Source organism: Caretta caretta, chromosome 5 (assembly GCF_965140235.1).
Source record: "Caretta caretta isolate rCarCar2 chromosome 5, rCarCar1.hap1, whole genome shotgun sequence".
NCBI classification, from domain to species: domain Eukaryota; kingdom Metazoa; phylum Chordata; order Testudines; family Cheloniidae; genus Caretta; species Caretta caretta.
This window is the reverse complement of record NC_134210.1, coordinates 44,880,812-44,899,081: the sequence shown is the minus strand read 5'-3', so window position 1 is coordinate 44,899,081 and position 18,270 is coordinate 44,880,812. Positions and strand designations below refer to the sequence as shown.

The 18,270-nt window shown below is 44.2% G+C and overlaps 1 protein-coding gene across 1 annotated transcript in view; it reads left to right on the top strand.

Moving 5' to 3' along the window:
- The window catches only part of THBS4 (thrombospondin 4), a 56,657-nt gene extending 38,909 nt beyond the window's left edge, over positions 1–17,748 (top strand). The window contains exons 13-22 of the mRNA XM_048849652.2: positions 2,876–3,035; positions 4,353–4,471; positions 5,268–5,320; positions 8,500–8,693; positions 10,104–10,282; positions 10,666–10,714; positions 10,825–11,021; positions 11,968–12,140; positions 14,363–14,502; positions 17,521–17,748. Coding sequence (XP_048705609.2) covers positions 2,876–3,035; positions 4,353–4,471; positions 5,268–5,320; positions 8,500–8,693; positions 10,104–10,282; positions 10,666–10,714; positions 10,825–11,021; positions 11,968–12,140; positions 14,363–14,502; positions 17,521–17,582 — 1,326 coding nt within the window. The 3' untranslated portion in view covers positions 17,583–17,748. The remainder of the gene's footprint in view (positions 1–2,875; positions 3,036–4,352; positions 4,472–5,267; positions 5,321–8,499; positions 8,694–10,103; positions 10,283–10,665; positions 10,715–10,824; positions 11,022–11,967; positions 12,141–14,362; positions 14,503–17,520) is intronic.
- The last annotated feature ends 522 nt before the right edge of the window (positions 17,749–18,270 follow it).

The window sequence follows — 18,270 nt, the reverse complement described above, 5'->3', positions numbered from 1 at the left end:
GTACTGAGCTTAAATAATTCCTCTCCCACTCCGGTATTTATCCCTCTGATATCTTTATAGAGAGCAATCATATTTCCCCTCGGCCTTCTTTTGGTTAGGCTAAACAAGTCAAGCTCCTTGAGTCTCCTTTCATAAGACAAGTTTTCCATTCCTTGGATCATCCTAGTAGTCCTTCTCTGTACCTGTTCCAGTTTGAATTCATCCTTCTTGAACATGGGAGACCAGAACTGCACACTGTATTCCAGGTGAGGTCTCACCAGTGCCTTGTATAACGGTACTAAAACCTCCTTATCCCCACTGGAAGTACCTCTCCTGATGCATCCCAAGACCGCATTAGCTTTTTTCACGGCCATATCACATTGGCGGCTCATAGTCATCCTATGACTCCTTCCTACGACTCCTGGTTTCGCTCCTTGCTCTGGGTGTACCAGCCTCAAGCCCTCCTCCCAGGGAGTGACTGCCCTTTGCCAGCTAGGGTTGCCAACTTTCTAATCGTACAAAACCAAACACCCTAGCTCTACCCCTTCCCTGCCCCAGCCCCGCCCCCTGTTCACTATATCCCCCCTCCCTCGGTGGCTCGCTCTCCCCCACCCTCACTCACTTTCACTGGGCTGGAGCAGGGGGTTGGGGTGCGGGAGAGGATGAGGGTTCTAACTGGGGGTGCAGGCTCTGGGGTGGGGCCAGAAATGAGGGGTTCAGGGTGCAGGAGGGGGCCTCAGGCAGTGTCAGAGAGTTTGGGTGCAGGAGGGGGTGAGGGGCTTGGGGTGCAGGAGGGGGCTCCAGGTTGGGGGGGTGGGGGCAAGGGATTCAGAGTGTGGGAGAGGGCTGTGGGTTGAGGCAGGGGATTGGGATGCAGGAGGGAGTACGTGGTCTGGGCTGGGGGTGCGGGCTCTGGGGTGGGGCCAGGGATGAGGGGTTTGGGGTGCAGGAGGGGGCTCCAGGTTTGGAAGGGCTCAGGGCTGGAGCAGGTGATCGGGGTTGGGGCACAGGCTTAACTCGGGAGGCTCCCGGCCAAGGGCACAGCAGGGCCTGCCTGTGCTGGCACCATACTGCACCCTGGAAGCAGCCAGCAAGTCCGGCTCCTAGGCAGCAGGGCCAGGAGGCTCTGTGAGCTGCTCTCACCCACAGGCACCACCCCCTCCAGCTCCCATTGGTCTCTGTTCCCAGCCAATGGGAGTGTGGAGGCGGAGCTTGGGGCGGGGGCAGCACGCGGAGTCCCGTGGCCACCCTGCTGAGGAGCTGGACCTGCCGGGGCCCAGTGTGGTGCGAGGACAGATAGGGACTAGCCTGCCTTAGCCAGGCAGCACCGCCAACGTGACTTTTATTGGCCTGGTTGGTAGTGCTGACCAGAGCCACCAGGGTCCCTTTTTGACCAGGCATTCCAGTTGAAAATCGGATGCCTGGCAACCCTATTGCCAGCAGCAGTCCCTGTTCGGTGCCAGCTTCCTGGCTTTATAGGCCCTGCCTGTTATTGCACAGCTGAACCTGCTTGCAATCAACTCCCTGCTCCCTAGCTCTTCCTCCAGGTGCAGTCTGTGGAGTTAGTAGGCCTGCCTGGCCAACTTAACCCCTTCTAGTCCTGTGTGGGGTTGACAACCTGTCACAGGTAGATATATTAACAGTGTTAATTCAATTAAAAATTAACAATGAATTTAAAAAGTAGCCCATGTCTCAGATTTTGTTACAGCAAAACAATTTTCAAATCTCAAAAACACCCAGGAGCCTATTTGCTAGAGGGAGAGGCAATAAAGTTAGTCTCATCCCCAGAAAAAGAACTTAGAAGCCCATTTAAAAATTATTATAACTCAAATAATAAATAGTTCGGCGTGAGAATTCAGTCTGTACTCAGGGCCTGGTCCAAAGCCGACAGCAGTTAACGGGAGCCTTTCCAATGATTTCAAAGGGCTTTGAAGCAGGCCAGGTCCTCAAAGAGTAAGTGCTGTCAGTTTGGGATGATTCACTGTGTTATTGGTGCATAACAAAAACTGTAATTCCTGCTTTAAATGCAAATCCTAATGCAGTTCTAACTGTGGAATTGCTTTGGCGCCTTCACAGTATTGAACCTGCATTAACAATAAGACACAGCTGATACTGTAAACTAACGTAGGGCCCTATTGTCCTGTCCATCTCTGGGTGGAGAGAGGATGAGAACCCAGGTGTTCAAGAGGGATGCGCAGAAGAGGGAAGTGCTGCTTCCTTGTTACTGTCCCCCCCAGCCCCTCCCCACAGGCCTTGCAGAATTAATACCAAAGTAGAAAACATGTTAAATCTGGAATTCAGGCTTTTTTGGGTGAAAAGGTCAAATTGCCAAGCAGAGTCTTGGTTTGAGGATATACCAGTAGGGGGAGCCAGCTTTTTTCCTAATGCAGTGGTTTTCAACCTTTTTTCATTTGTGGACTCCTAAAAGATTTCAAATGAAGGTGCGGACTCCTCTGGAAATCTTAGACACAGGCTGCAGACCCCCACGGGTCCATGGACCACAGGTTGAAAGCCACTGTCCTAATGGATTGAAGCAGTGTGCATCCTGAAATGCAGACCCTGAAATAAAACACATTAAATAAGAGAACCAGCATATTAAGGCAGACTGTTTAAATGGACCCATGTGAAATGAGAACCAAAAGTCACTGTTATAAACAAACCCTTATGCACATTGGACAGTAGTACCTCTCATCCACACACACTGTATATAAAAACTGGAAGTTGGTATAGGACCAGTGAAATCTGGTCCTGATTTATAGACCACATAGAATGCCAAGCTATTTACAATAATATATTTGCATCTGCAAAAGAGTTTACAGTGTATAAATGAGAGTTAGGATTATTTGACTAAAGTAAGAATTTAACAGAAAGGAATTTGTGTTTTTCTCCCTTTTAGGATAACTGTGTATTGGTGCCAAACATTAAGCAGAGGAACAGTGATCAAGATATTTTTGGAGATGCTTGTGACAACTGTCGCACAGTCTTGAATAATGACCAGAGGGACACAGATGGTGACGGGAAAGGAGACGCCTGTGATGATGACATGGATGGAGATGGTTGATCAATCTGCACTTAACATAATTCTTTAAAATCACCCAGCATGTGCTGTGTGTTACGGCACGGCTACACTAGAGAGTTTACAGCTGCACCACTGTAAACTCTCTAATGTAGCCGCGCTAAGCCGACAGGGCCTCTGCTTAACTACTCCAGCCCCCACAAGCGGCAGTAGCCCTCCCGCCGACATAGTGCTGTCCAGTGCTTATGTCAGTGTACTTGTCTCTCAGTGGATGGTTTATTCACATCCCTGAATGACATACATTAGTATCGTGTATGTCCTGTAGTGTCGACATTGCCTAACAGAGGATGTTTGGAACCAGCTTTTAGGCATCTCTAAGGCCGAATACTTCAGTTCTAGTTTCCAACAGTGATGGGGTAACCCAGAGATACTGTGTAAAACCCAGCAATTTTGACTGTTTCCCTCCTGGCAAATGGCATGGCTGCAGTAGAGGACACGAAACATGTTGCAAGAACAGTTCTGACTAACCTGTAAGACTGCAAAGTGTGATAACTATGAATCCCAACAGCAGCAGCAACTCAGACTAAAATGCAGAAAATTTAGGGACAGCGTCACTTGGTCAAACACACACATCTTCTCATGTGAGATTTTGTCAGAGATCACATCTCTGAACGCAACTCCTAGTTGCAGCCATTTTTATTTATTTTGTATAAATATTGATTATTTTTTTTGCTCCACCCCAAGCCCTGGGCAATGTGCAACAGTTAAACTCCACAATAATTCATACAACAATTAAAAGGCTGTTGAACATTTTAATGGACTATCAATATTAACAGCAAAAAAAAACAAACCAAAAAAAACCTCCCCAAACCTCTTCACAATAATCCACAGGACCAACCACATCCTAGCACATCTGACTGCCTCCTGCCTGAATGCCCAAGAGATCCCGGTCATGCAACATTTTATTCTCATTGCTGCGTGGGGCTTGGATAAAAATCAAGTGCCCTTAAATGTAATATAATAAATGAAATGTCACATGATATAAACTGTATGGTATGGGGACAGAATGCAGTATGGGGACAGAATGCAGTGAGGTGTGCAGGAAAATGGAATGTAAGGCAAGGTCATTAGTGAGATGCTCCTAACCTTGATTAAATGAGATGTGCACAGAAACCGATTTGCTGTTAATGTTTATGATGTAATCATGCACTGTGCCCTAAGTGAACTGCTGCTGACATTGGTGATGGCTGAACAGTAATGCTGTATTCTGTGAAAATACATAAACGGGTGCATTTGGAAAATACACACATTTGGAAACCGAGGGATTAATTTTGACTAATATTGATGATTTTTCCAGGTATTAAGAATCTTTTGGACAATTGTCAGAGGGTTCCCAATCGGGACCAAAAGGACGGGGATAACGACGGTGTTGGTGACGCTTGTGACAGCTGCCCCACTATCAGCAACCCCAACCAGGTTAGTGAGGGGAAGAAAAATCTGTAGGATAGCACAAGCCTCAGCCACCAAGTTAGTGAAAAAGTGACCGTGAGCACCAAATAACTGTAGAAGGAGACAGTTGGAGCTACAAGAGATCAGCTGCTTCCATTTTGTTAAAGGATATGTAGAAAAAACTTGTGAAACTTTGAAAGCTTGAGTTTGGAAAAGGAGACTGGAAATAGGAACAGATAGGTGCTTTTTCCACAGTCTGCATGTCTCATTGTGCACCTTCTCTGATCAATTTGCCGCAACATCTCCCATCTGTGGTGGGCCAAACAAGTCAATACAAGCCTATACAAGTCAATGGGAAGACTCCATTGGGAGTACAGATTCGTTACATGTATTCTTTCTTTCATTAGGGCCAAATGTTGATTTTTCTTATTCAGACAAAAACCTCTATCACCACAGACTCAGAGTCTGTTTACTCAATGAGTAGATTTGCTACAGTTTTCTCTTCAGTTGTGTAACACCGTAGGCTTATTTTTAAGGTACAGAAGAGGGAAACCTCTTCTGGAAAACGAGGGTTGACTCATTTTCAGTATCTCAGGCAACTTTCTTTTTTTTTTTTTTAATTCCTTCAGCTAGAACCCCAGAATCTAGTCCCGCCCAATTTAATACTACTTTGTTTTTCTGCCCTTGTTAAATAAGTTTTCTTCTTTCGATCACCCACCAGAAGATCTATTTTATAAAAAGAACTGATCCTGCCAATATAGTACTGTCATTTTAATATTCTCTCAGCAGTTAACACTACAGTTTCCTCTGTTTCTGTTTCCAGTCAGATATTGACAATGACCTGATTGGAGATTCTTGTGACACCAACCAAGACAGGTACAGTACCCCCATCTAATATCAACAAGAGAACAATACTGGATCAAATTTAGCCCTGGCATAAGCTAGTCTAATTCCACCCACTTCAGTAGAGATGCACCCACACTCCCATCAGGAGTTCAGCCCTAGGTTATTTTCAGTATTTCCTGCCCAGTAAGAACATACTTTATTTTCATTACATAAAATTCTCTTCTGAAATAACTATCATTCAAAGCCATGGTCATCAATTACTGTTGCTATAACAGAAGGTAAACCATCCCCCCTTCCACTTTCTCCCATGCACATATGTACATTTCATCAGTTCAGGTCCAAAAAGGGTATAGAAAACAGGTACATGACATGATTCAAAGCTGATTCCATAGAAAGAAAACTGGCAAGCTCCACACAGAATTTATATTATCAAATCAACACAAATCAAAACCAAAACCACCCAAACAATTTTAGGGGGAGGTGTTTTCCCCACTAACACACAAGACTTCACTATAACATAAAGTTTCATTGTAAAAGGCAAGGACCTACCTGAAAAAAATGTCCCTTTCACTTTAGTATAGGAGTAGTGGTAAAGTCTCTCTTCATCCCTTGCAGATACTAGGCGGGGCAGGGGCAGGGGCAGCTGAGGATGTGCTGGGGAATCCATGAAATGCCATTTCTTTTCTCCCAAAGGCAGTGACTGTCACAAGACCAGCTGCATTCGCTTTCACTCTATGATGAGAGCAACGCCAGCAAAACTAGGTTTAGGGCATTATATTTTACTCCTCTTTCCACAAGGAAAAGGCAACTACTACTTGCCCCTGCTCAAAGCAGAGGAAAGGGGAAGTGATTAAATCCCTTAGGAATGCACCATTTCCCACGCATGGGAAGGTGATAATTGCTGCATTCCAAGGTGATTAGCACAATGGAAACCACTGAGGCCTGGTCGGCACTAAGGATTTCCTGAAACTACCCTACCATCGTTTATCCTCATGTATGGGGATTAGCTTTAACATGGAGTGAAGCTTCACTGCAAAGAGAGTGAGGCCTTGTCTTCACTGCTAAAAAAGTGTGTTTTCTGTCTTGGGGTAGCTGTCCCACGAGCTATCCTGGGGTAAAAACACAGTGGAGACAAGGCACTGTAGTTTTTCTGTGAGGTAACGGCAGGTTATAGCTACTCTACAGCCATTACAGTGGCACAGCTACAGTGCTCCAGATGTCCAGGTGGAGCACCGTAACATAAACGCTTCCCACATCCACCGAAGGGGCTTTTCTGTCAGTGCAGTTAATCCACCTCTCTGAGAGGCAGTAACTAGGTCAAGGGAAGAATTCTTCCGTTGACCTAGCCGCATCTACACCAGGGGTTAGATTGCGTTAACTAGAGCACCATGGGCAGTTGTGAACTGGTCGATGGAGGAGGCTAGCCCCCGCTCCCTCCCTTCTGCCCCCCCGGGCCACCAGCCGACAGCTCCTGGCTGCCCAAGCGCCCCCAGCCCCGGAGCACCAGGCAGCCACACCCCCGGAGTACCAGGCTGGCGGGTGGCACAGTTCTAGTGCCCCAAGCACCAGGTGGGCAGCGCAGCAGGGCCCTGGCCCCCGCGCCAGCTGCCAGAGTCCCAGAGACAGTCCCTCAGCCCCAACCAGCCTGGGCCACAGAAGAGCAGGACCTGCTGGATGGGGCCTGGGGGCGGAACATGGACGGGGCCACACCAGGCTTTTTTGGGGAGGCTCAGCCATACACAGCACTCAGGGCATGAAATTTTTCACAGCCCTGAGTAATGTAGCTAGGAAAAGTGTAGACCAGGCCTAAGTGACAGCACTGTATCCCCAACTGGGCTTGACCTCACCTAGTTTACCTTGAGGTAAATCTAAAGTGCCTTATCGCCACTGTGGTTTTGCCTCAGGGTACCTCACACACGTTTGTTACCCAGAGGAAAAACTCGCCTTTTTTAGCAGCGAAGACAAGTCATGACTGTCCGTTGATAAACGTTGCAGCTAATCCTGACTCTCACTGCACTTCACTGTGGCTCTGGCTACTCTAGGCAAAAAGGTATTGGGGGGAAAAAAAATTGCTGGAATGCCTTGAGTTTGCAACACCCTCTACCCCTACACAACCGCAGCCCTAGGTGCTTCACCAGCATGGGTTATACAAATTGGTTGCAGTACCTGAGGTAAGGTCTTCAGAAGGAGTCTGACTGAGCCATTGTAGCTTATGGTGATTTCGCTACACCACAGTCAGGAAGCCACAAATAGGTTTGGAAGATTTTTATTGGTAAAGGTTGGTAAATGTTGATTTCACCGAACACACACAATCCCTGAACAAAATATTTGCATCGATAACAATAGCAATTTACAGATATGGAAAGTCAGATAAATGCTGCTTGAGAAGTTTAGTAGAGTCCCGCCTTCATGTTGTAATATGGGCATTAGCTGAGCTGGAGCTGGTGCCATTTAGATATGGCTGGAGGGCAGTTCCTCTGCTTCCCCTTCCCATCCTCCCCCAAACCCCGTGATTTACCATGTGTTAATTTTAAGAAGAGGGAGCCTCTGAGGCAAGGACACTGCCAGGGTCAGGTGTAGGGGGATCTCTGCTCTGCCTGGAGAATGCAGCCTCCTCCCCATAATTTGGCAAAACAGCGAACATTTAAATTGATTAAAAATGAGAAAAGGCAAAAATAAACATTGATTAAAAAAAAAAATCAAATCCTGCCAAACCTAACTACTAGTGATGCAGCTGTATCAGTTTAGCGAGGCCTCAATGCAGGGCTGCTGCTGTATGGACATTTCCCAAAACACCTGTCAGTGCTGAGTACCATGGACTAGGCCCATCAGGAACCCCTGGTCACAAAATGTTTGTACTTCAAAATATTTGTCAAAAAGCAGTGTTGCTAAACCATGGCAAGGAGAAGCCAGGCACGTAACCACTTCCTGTACTCCGTGTCCTCACATTCAAAAACTGAAGCTTCACTATAACCAGATTAACTATGAGCAATTTTCACGGTCCCGGATATCTTATTTCACGGTCCTTGTGAGAGTTTTCCTTTCATTACATGTGCTGGCATCAGGATCCATCCGATGGCATCAACTGTACTTTGTATTTCATGATTGCGTAGCTGTTGTGCTCTAGTCTGGGGACAAGAACTGATTCTTTGTGTGTGTGTTTTGTGTGTGTGTGTGTGTGGTGTTTGTTGTTTTGTTTGAATTCATAGTGACGGAGATGGACACCAGGACAGCACAGACAACTGTCCCACAGTCATTAACAGCTCCCAGCTGGACACTGATAAGGATGGGCTGGGTGACGAGTGTGACGATGATGATGATAATGATGGGATTCCAGACCTCATGCCCCCGGGCCCTGATAACTGCAGACTGGTTCCCAATCCAGGACAGGAAGATGACAACAGTAAGTCTGTTCTACCCACCTATGCAGTTAGTGAACATGCAGTACACTTACTGTAAGGCAGCATGTTCTCACCAAGGGGAACCAAGTTCACATAAGCCCCTGTTGTCCAAAGTCTAAAGGTAGATTTCTTTTTTGTACAGGAGGGAGCCCTGTTATGTACAAGTCAGGACTGTCACATATTACGAGTAGCAGCAACCAATGGCTCTGTCCCATACTCTGGGCCACATTCTGTGCTGCATCTCTCAAGCAGGCGCAGCTGGGGTGGGGAGAAGCTTTAAGCCATCTTTGGGCCTCCCAAATTTTAGGCTACTCTGGGGGCTGGGCAGCCCAGGGATCACTCTGACTTACAGAAGGCTTCCTTGGCTGCCTGTAAGCTGCTGCTGTCACACCTTTGACATCCCCCTTCTTCTCCAGCATGCCCCTACCTTTGAGGAATTCCCTCCGGGGGCACTCAATGCCCTTCATGCTGCTGGAATGGCATAGAGGTACTAGCAGAGGCTAGAATTTGGCCCTTGGCTCTCACTTTCATGAACAATTTAAATTCACCAAATTTATTCAGATGTGAAAGACAGACTCACATTAGGATCCCTGTGACTCAGCACAAAACTGTAAAATCATCTGTCTGTCTCTCTGTTTTTCTTAAACCAACTAACTTGTAAAATATCCCTGGAAGATTTTTCAGTTTTCACCAGAACAATGATACAAAACAATCTTAAAAACAAGCCAATACTGTAAAATCTCTCTACTTCACATTAGTGATTGAGGGTCCTCCTTGCACCTTACTGAATCTTGCAAACAAGCAAATGGCTAAATGGTTTACAAAGCAAGGAGAATGCATCATGGAATATACTTTATTCGTTAATTTGGATATTTGTATTTTTATACTTAACTAGAAAATATACCTATACAAGAATTTCTAAAAACAATGGTGTCTTGGTCATTTGAGAACTTAGCGTGGAACTCTGCTGTCAAATCTTTGCTTACAAATGGCAAAAGACAGTCATTTTGTGTCTCATTATGTGGTATTAATTTTAGTCCAACAAAAGTGCTATACACTTGTATTCTGAATTTTGCTTGATCTGTTAGCCATGTCAGATCTGAGTACAGCGAATGGTGTGTTTGTTAAACCTTAAAAAAACACCTATTGCACCTGTCAAATTTGCTGTAAATTTCAAGCACTTTCTGTAGGTTCCTTTGCCGCCATAAATTTTAAGGTGAGAAGGGACTCTTAGATCAATAACTTGTGTATGGCTAAAGTATATCTTCCAGAAAGGCAACCAGTCTTGATTTTAAGACATCAAGAGATGGAGAATCAACTACTTCCTTTGGTAGTTTGTTCCAATGGTTAAGACTAAGGTGGTTGTAGCTTCATTGTAAATAATTCCCCTTTTGTTTCATTGATGCATTCAGGTGATGGAGTTGGTGATATATGTGAATCGGATTTTGACCAGGACACAGTAATTGATCGAATTGATATTTGCCCTGAGAATGCTGAGATCACCCTCACAGATTTCAGGGCTTATCAAACTGTGGTCCTGGATCCCGAAGGTGATGCTCAGATTGATCCTAACTGGATGGTTCTGAACCAGGTAAAAATACATTCAACACCTTTTAGCTGTCAGAAACAAATAATTACAAAACAAAATTAAAAAAAAAAAAAACCAACCCAACCTGTGCTGAGCTTATCAGAATCTGTCATTTCTTTGCTAAAGCATTACAATCAACTGATGCTTGCTAAAAGCCAAAAAGAAAGGATATTTTTGAAAAAGTGTGCAACTAAGTTTGAAGTTACCCACAACACTTGGGCTAAAATAATTACAGACACAGAAAGCTTATTCCGGGAGAACTTCACTGCTGCACAGAGGGCCAGCATGAGGCCGATGTAGAGCTGTGGAACGTCTCATTGTAGCAATTGCAGTATCACCCCATTGTTTATTACGCCTCAATAACATAATTAAATTTCCCCTCTCAGGGTATGGAGATTGTACAGACCATGAACAGTGATCCTGGCCTCGCAGTTGGTATGGAGACCATTTTTGTACTCATGTTTTGCAATAGAAAAGCTTTTGGCATGTGGTCAAGTTTTCTGCCAACGATTGGTCTTCACACAGTGTCTATCCATTGCTCCTAGGCTACACAGCTTTCAATGGGGTTGACTTTGAAGGCACCTTTCATGTGAACACGGTGACGGATGATGACTATGCTGGCTTTATTTTTGGTTACCAAGACAGTTCCAGTTTTTATGTGGTAATGTGGAAGCAGACAGAACAGACTTACTGGCAAGCAACTCCATTCAGAGCTGTTGCAGAGCCTGGCATTCAGCTTAAGGTACTGGGCTAAGTAACATCATCAAATTTGGTGGCTCAGTGTTCTCTGTGCAACGGCTATCCAAGCATACAAGGAGTTGGCCATATAATGCCTATGCTATTCTCCCACCATTACTGGGGACCACCAGCTCTTTCCTAAAGGAAAGGTTAATTTAATATCAGAGTGGTACCTTGCGTATGTGCATCACTCTAATAACTTCCAGAGTAGCAGACATGTTAGTCTGTATTGGCAAAAAGAAAAGGAGTACTTGTGGCACCTTAGAGACCAACCAATTTATTTGAGCATAAGCTTTCGTGAGCTACAGCTCACTTCATCGGATGGATCTGATGAAGTGAGCTATAGCTCACGAAAGCTTATGCTCAAATAAATGTGTTAGTCTCTAAGATGCTACGAGTACTCTAATAAGCGTATGGAAATGCAGAGGATAATTTGAATCTACCAAAATGTGTGTGCCAATCAATGCTCATTAAAAATTTATGAGGCAGCTTTCATCGGTTACCCTAGAGTTGAAATGGGCCCTTTTAATTAGAATAAATACATAAAATCAAACCTGGACACAGATCTCATTCAATTCACTGGTGATGGCCTAAAGGGACCATTTTAAAGAGGCTGTGTGTTTGTCTAAAGCAGAACTTCCCCAAATGTGGTCCATGGCACACTGACTAGTTGCCCATTGAGACCTTCTGGTCACATGCTGCTGGCTCCTCCTTGTTCCTAGCTGCTTAATGAAAAGACAGCAAATATTAAATACTTTCATTTCTCCTTGTAAGCAGTGTCTACAATTGGCACAGGGATGTCATGAGCTCATGGATGGGAGGGGAGGTGTGCAGAAGGCAAGTCTTCTAGTAAGATGTGATCCACACTATGAAAAGTGAGAGCTCCTGGTCTAATGCTTAAAGGGAAAATTTTCTTTGTTCACTTTCTAAACAATGCCATATTTGTCTAGGCTGTTAAATCCAAGACTGGCCCTGGCGAACACCTCAGGAATTCACTCTGGCATACTGGGGACACCAATGACCAAGTCAGACTGCTTTGGAAAGACCCCAGAAATGTAGGTTGGAAAGATAAAGTCTCTTATCGATGGTTCTTGCAGCACAGACCCCAGGTTGGATACATCAGGTAGGGACTGGCTTGTTTAAACCTTTGTAGAGCTAAAGAGCAGTTATTATATTTTTTATATTTGTGAAATTCTAGTTAGGGTGGGGTGTTTTTGTTTTTTAGAAAAACCAAACCCCATATAATTACAAGTATTGTCAAATGTCTCTGGGCCTTGTAGCTGCTAAAGACAGACATTGCTAGTGTGCCTGGTTTTGCTTTAAAAGTTTTTGAAAATACCAGTGACACCACTTCTAGAAACACATTCAAGTCGTAATATTTCACAGTTATTTGACTTCTGTATGAATATTCCTTAATGTTTATCCCGTGGAGTATGTACATATAAACTGTGATAATTTATCCACAACACCCTGTGTAACAAGTAACAGAACTAATCAACCAAAGCTGGCCCCACAGAAAGCTTAAAGATGTAAAACAGAACAGTATCAGTAATTAGCACAGCATGATTATATATGTATACACACACACACACACACGCTATAAGCAGTGTTCGTGTAGCTGTGTTGGTCCCAGGACATTAGAGAGACAAGATGGGTTAGGTAATATCTTTTATTTGACCAACTTCTGCTGCTGAGAGAGACAAGCTTTCGAGCTTACATACAGAACTCTTCTTCAAGTAACCTTGTCTATATGAGATATGACCTCAATATGTTCTCTGAGTGTATGTTAGCATAGAAGTTCTTCTTGTCCCTATGATGTTTACAGATTGCCAGGGGCAGGACAAGTAGTCGTGATGGTAGAATTCACACTCTTTGAACAAAGTCTGGAAGTAGTGAGGCCATTACTGCAGTCACCTTTTTAAATATTAAAAGGCAAAAGAGATGTTGAGCCAGTTCTAAGACTATGATTCAGTCAGCGAGAAGCCTTTACAAATTGCTCTTGATTTTTAATCTGTTTTTCAATAGATCGGGATTTACAGATGTAATATGAGCAATGTTGGCTTTGGCTGACATCCATGGAGAGGTGTAGGTCTCCTAAAGAAACAGGGCATTCTATTTTGTTAATATCTAAGAAGGGCAAAAAGACAAAAATGAGAAAGCATTTTAACAAGAAATCATCATTCAGGATCAGGGGTTTGATCTTGGAACATTCAAGTCAATAGAAGTAGGATCTAAAAGTATTATATGAAAAAAAAAACCCAAGTGCACACGGCCCTGCTCCTTGGCCCCATCAGACCAATTGCATATTTGCGCTGTTTTTCAAGTAAGCTGAATAGGGCAAAGGATTTAATAAACTTCAAGATTCATCACAGTTTTTGCAGCTCCCTGCCTTTCAGAGCATGCCGAGTATACAGCCACGCACTCTCTTTTTAGTAACTCCAGTTAAAAATCCTCAGACACCAAAGGAGCGGATAAAGCGAGTCTTATTTAATCCTTGGAGAACAAGGGCCTTCAGAACCAAAAGTGAAAGTCTGAGCCAACGCTTGGACCATAACTCACTACAGTATGTTTTGACTAAGTATAGCAGCCCTGTGGACTATGTAGCATTGCGCATTTCTCGGAGACTTCAGCAAGGCCTAGGAATAGGCACAAAAGCCAAAATAGCCCAGGAGAATTGATAAACTAAATTCACCAGCTGTGCTATTTTTGAAAACACCCAAATAAACAAAAATCAAGGATGGTAAATCATTCCTTTTTATAATGGTTTTATAACAAGGAAACTCTTGGGGAAGGTATCTGTATTTCCATATGTGTTTGTACAGCTCTTAGCACCATGGAGCCCTGATCGGGTCCCAGTGGGCACCACCATCATTTCAATAATAAATACTGATATTTACAGGTAAGTACAGAGCTGAATGTTTGGTGCAGCTGGTATGGAGCTAGCATAGCCAATTGATTCCCCCAGTGTGGGGAGCATGCTGGGATGAGAGTGGGCATGTAGGGTTGCCAACTTTCTAATTGCACAAAACCGAACACCTTGCCCCGCTGTGGTCAGAACGTACAATGATCCCCAGTGATCCCCAGCTAGCGTAAGGCCTCCTACGGGGCTGTTAGAAGCTAGCCTAATTTGGAGCAACTCTGCCCCTTCTCTTCCCCACGGGCACAGCCCTATCACAGCTGAGAGTTATAACTCTGGTTTCTCTTCAAGTTGATGGTGGTATGGTCCTGAGACCAGTCTAAGGAGCTTGTCACAAGGTAGAAGAAAGATAGATATTAAAAACACTTTTGCAAAGCAACAGTGGCTATCTGAGCGCTGACAGGGGTTGCATTTGTTTTATTCTGAAGGGCAAGATTTTATGAAGGTTCTCAACTGGTGGCAGATTCTGGAGTAACTGTAGACACTACCATGCGTGGAGGAAGACTTGGTGTTTTCTGCTTCTCTCAGGAAAACATTATTTGGTCCAACCTGAAATATCGCTGCAATGGTAACATTTCTCTTAGAGCGACTCAGCTCATGATTATCAAATGACTTACTGTATTAGAGGAGAAGTAGTTTGGGCTCTTTTTAAAAAAAAACCAAACAAAAAACCAAACAACTTGCAGCCTTCCCTTTCACCAGCAAATGAATCTGTGAAACATTGTGCCTGACGCCGGCCCTAGTATGGATCGTGTCTTGCCAGAGGTAGAATAAGCAGCTCAGCTGCTCTGTTGCTCCTGATCTGCAATATACATGTAATCTGCCAGCATAGTCCTGCCCTTAGATGGAGCATGCTAACGACACCAAGTAGGTGCAATTAGAAATGTTACTAAAAGACCAAATGACCACCACCTCAGAGCTAACCATACAGCAAATGAGGCGTTGTCCTCGGTCAATTAAATATTATGTCCCCCAGTACACATTGCATTCACTCATACATCCATTGTACGGGATGTTAGCCAACCCACACTCCAGCCAAACTGCTGCTGCTCAAATCAGTCAGTGGAAGGCAGTTTCTTGTACCGGTCTTTACAGTTATAGCTACAGCTGAGAAGGAACGCTCATCTGCAGACAGAATTTAGACATTTTACACCTCTTCAGTTTTGGCCAGGGCTCCTTCTAGCTGAACTCAGATCTCCAACGTAGTAAGTCGGCATGAAAATCTCTGAATTAATTTTAAAACAGTAACACAATACATCATAAAACTTGGGCACACTTTACAAAAAACACAGTCCTGGGCTGCGTCCCCCCAACCTCGCCTAAACCACCACGCTGCCCTGGTGCTCCCATGTACTTTGTGCACACAGCTGTACTTCCCCGTTAGATAATGAGTACACCCTTTCCTTATTGCATGAAATTCTTCTGGAGGAATTGTTCACATGAGGCTATTTCTGTCATATCAACTCATCAGTGGAACACAATCACTTCTCTCAGAGTAACAGCCGTGTTAGTCTGTATTCAGAAAAAGAAAAGGAGTACTTGTGGCACCTTAGAGACTAACCAATTTATCTGAGCATAAGCTTTCGTGAGCTACAGCTCACTTCATCGGATGCATCCGATTTCATTCTTTTTGCGAATCACTTCTCTCTTCTCAGACTCAATCTCGGCCTGACTAAACAGTCCCCTGGTATAGTCCCCCCCCATGTACTGAAGAAAAGCCAGTCAGTATTTGCTCACTGCAATATTGGCTGACTGAGCTAGTAACTTACATTTTGTGGAATTAAACATTTAAATCCAAGTCTCCAGCCCAGAACTAGTGCCAAGGTGAAATGTTGCATGTTTAATGAGAGTTGCCAGCTTAGAATAGGTGAAGCAGGGCTCTCAGAGCTGCTGGCCTTTCTGCAACTGCTCTGCCTCTACTTTCAATGACAAAGCAAATTGCTGTGCTCAGAAATGTTGTGATTCAAGCGAAAGACCCAGGATGGCAAGTGTAATTGGCCCCTTCATGAAGTGAGAGTTGTTAAGATTAGAAGTGTGATTTTTCCCAGAAAGCATTCCCCCCCCCCCCCCCCAGCTTTAGCACTTTTAGAAAAATGGTTCAAAACCGACTGGCTCTGCTTGGCAACAGGCCTGCTTCCCAAGCTACATCACTGACTCTTCCATAGCAAAAGCACTATTTCCACATATTCAGCAGGACTTTCCCTTATGGAAATAGCAGCATTGCCAACTCTCACAATTGTAACACTCTTCTCACAATACTTTCTTCACGCCCCAGTTGCTGGAATCAAATGATTTCAGCTTTCATTTAAAAATTAAAAAAAAAAAAAAAGTTTCGGTCTAGCCCTCACAGTTTCAGTTCAAAACTTGAATCCGTTGTCCAAGTAAATCCTAAACACTTAAAAAAATACAGATGGCAAATCAAAAGCTCCCCTTCCCCCCAATTCTTAAGCCAAATTTGTGGTTGACTCATGATTTTTGAAGGCTTAAGGCTGGCGTTACTGGGTCAGAGGGGAACATGTGTCTGGCTTAGGTCAAGGCATGGGTCTGAAGCCCCGTACAGCTGAGTGCCTCTGGCTGCTCGTTCAGCTATGTGCCTTGGAGGCTTTTGCACCAGCTCCCAGGAGCTTCAAGTGAGAAGCCAGGGGATTTGGCACAAGGGTTTAAGGGGACACTGTTCACTTGAAAACGAGTCAATTTCCAACCAAACGAACTACAGTGATTTTGGCACCATTGACGTGCCAGGTTTTAAAGATTTTATATTGTTTTAATGGGTCCTGTGCCTGTAGCTGTGTGAAAAGCCCACCCAAACAGGGGACGCTGGCTGGCTGCAGGAAGCCGTGCAGCTGAACCGGCGAAGTTCTGACAAAGGCACAGAGTAAACAAAAACAAAGAAATTGTTGCCTTCTTGTCTTTTCCTGTTCAGTCATTCAGGTGCAGTTTGTAATAGGACATTTTCAGACGAATGTGATTTAGAAATTGACACTGTCAACTTCAAGGACTTTTAACCCACTCCCTCCCTCGCTCTCAGTGGCCACAGACTGATAAATCTGGCATGGTATTTAAAACTAGGAGAGAGACATATTCTTCATGACTTGGGGCAAACAGTAGGGAAAAAAAACTGCTCGTGAATGTTCAGCTGACTTGGAGAGAGTGTATTTTGGTTCCACTCCATTGCCACAACCAGTTCATTTGGCTGCTCAGCCTTTATTAGCCCACAAATACCTTCAGCTTGAATCATCACAGGCAGGAAATTGGGAGTTGCTTGTTCAGTTATAAAATTCGCTATTTTCCCTGCTGTGGTTTGTTACACAACCAATCACTCTTGTGCATTCCACACAGTGCAAAGGGATAATGTGCCCAATTCTTGAATGGTCTGCAGCTCAAAAGTTATTCATAGAAATGATTCAGCATATTAAAAATTCAGCTCGGGACTTCCACATTCTGCTGAGAGGCAATTCGGATTAGAAAAGGCAGCATTATTTAGCCAATAAGTTATTCGTTCCCAGTTATCCACACTGCTCTAGTTCTAAACACTCATCAGCTACCCAGGAACAAGACTAACCTTTGCTTATTTTCTTGTTTTCAGACACCATCCCCGAGGACTTTCAGGAATTTCAAGCTCAGCAGCTTCGAGGTGGAGATATTTAACACAGAAAGCAAACTGATGTCGCTATTTCAAACAGTAAAGCAATACTTTAAATCCTTATATGATTTTTTGAGGGGGGGGGGCAAGAGTGCACACTGCAGCTTGTTGTGGTTGATATAACTGTCAGACTTCATGTAAATATGAAAATAAAAAGATGATTAAAATAGACAGGGGCGTCACTGTCTTTTTAAATTAAACTCCATGAGGCAGCAGGCCAAGCAATTTTCAAACGCTTGGCTATGAACTGGGACGCCTACTTCATGTGCGCGCTCACATAAAACAAAGGATGCAACCAGCATGAAATGATCAGTGGTTCTCAGAGTTGTAGAAGTCCAAGTTTGACACAAACTCTTAGGTCATCTAGTCTATGTTCCTGTCACAGCAGGTTTGTTCCCCATGGGTAGCTCTTCTCACGCTCTTTTCCAGTCTAGTTTTTAGTGTCTTTAGTGAGCAAGGAAAGGGTCCCACCCTTTCCCTTGGACTATTCCAGACCACTCCCTAATGGGCTAGTCTGAGAATTGTTTCTGATTTAGTCTAACTTTTCCTTCTAATTTCATCCATGAAAATCCAGCTGTCTACTCACAGAAATGTCTGAAACTAATTCTGCTAACAATGGGGCATGGCCTAAGGCTCTAGCTCTTCAGTTCTCCAAAATTCCTGGCAAGCAGTGTTAATCACATATCTTCTTAC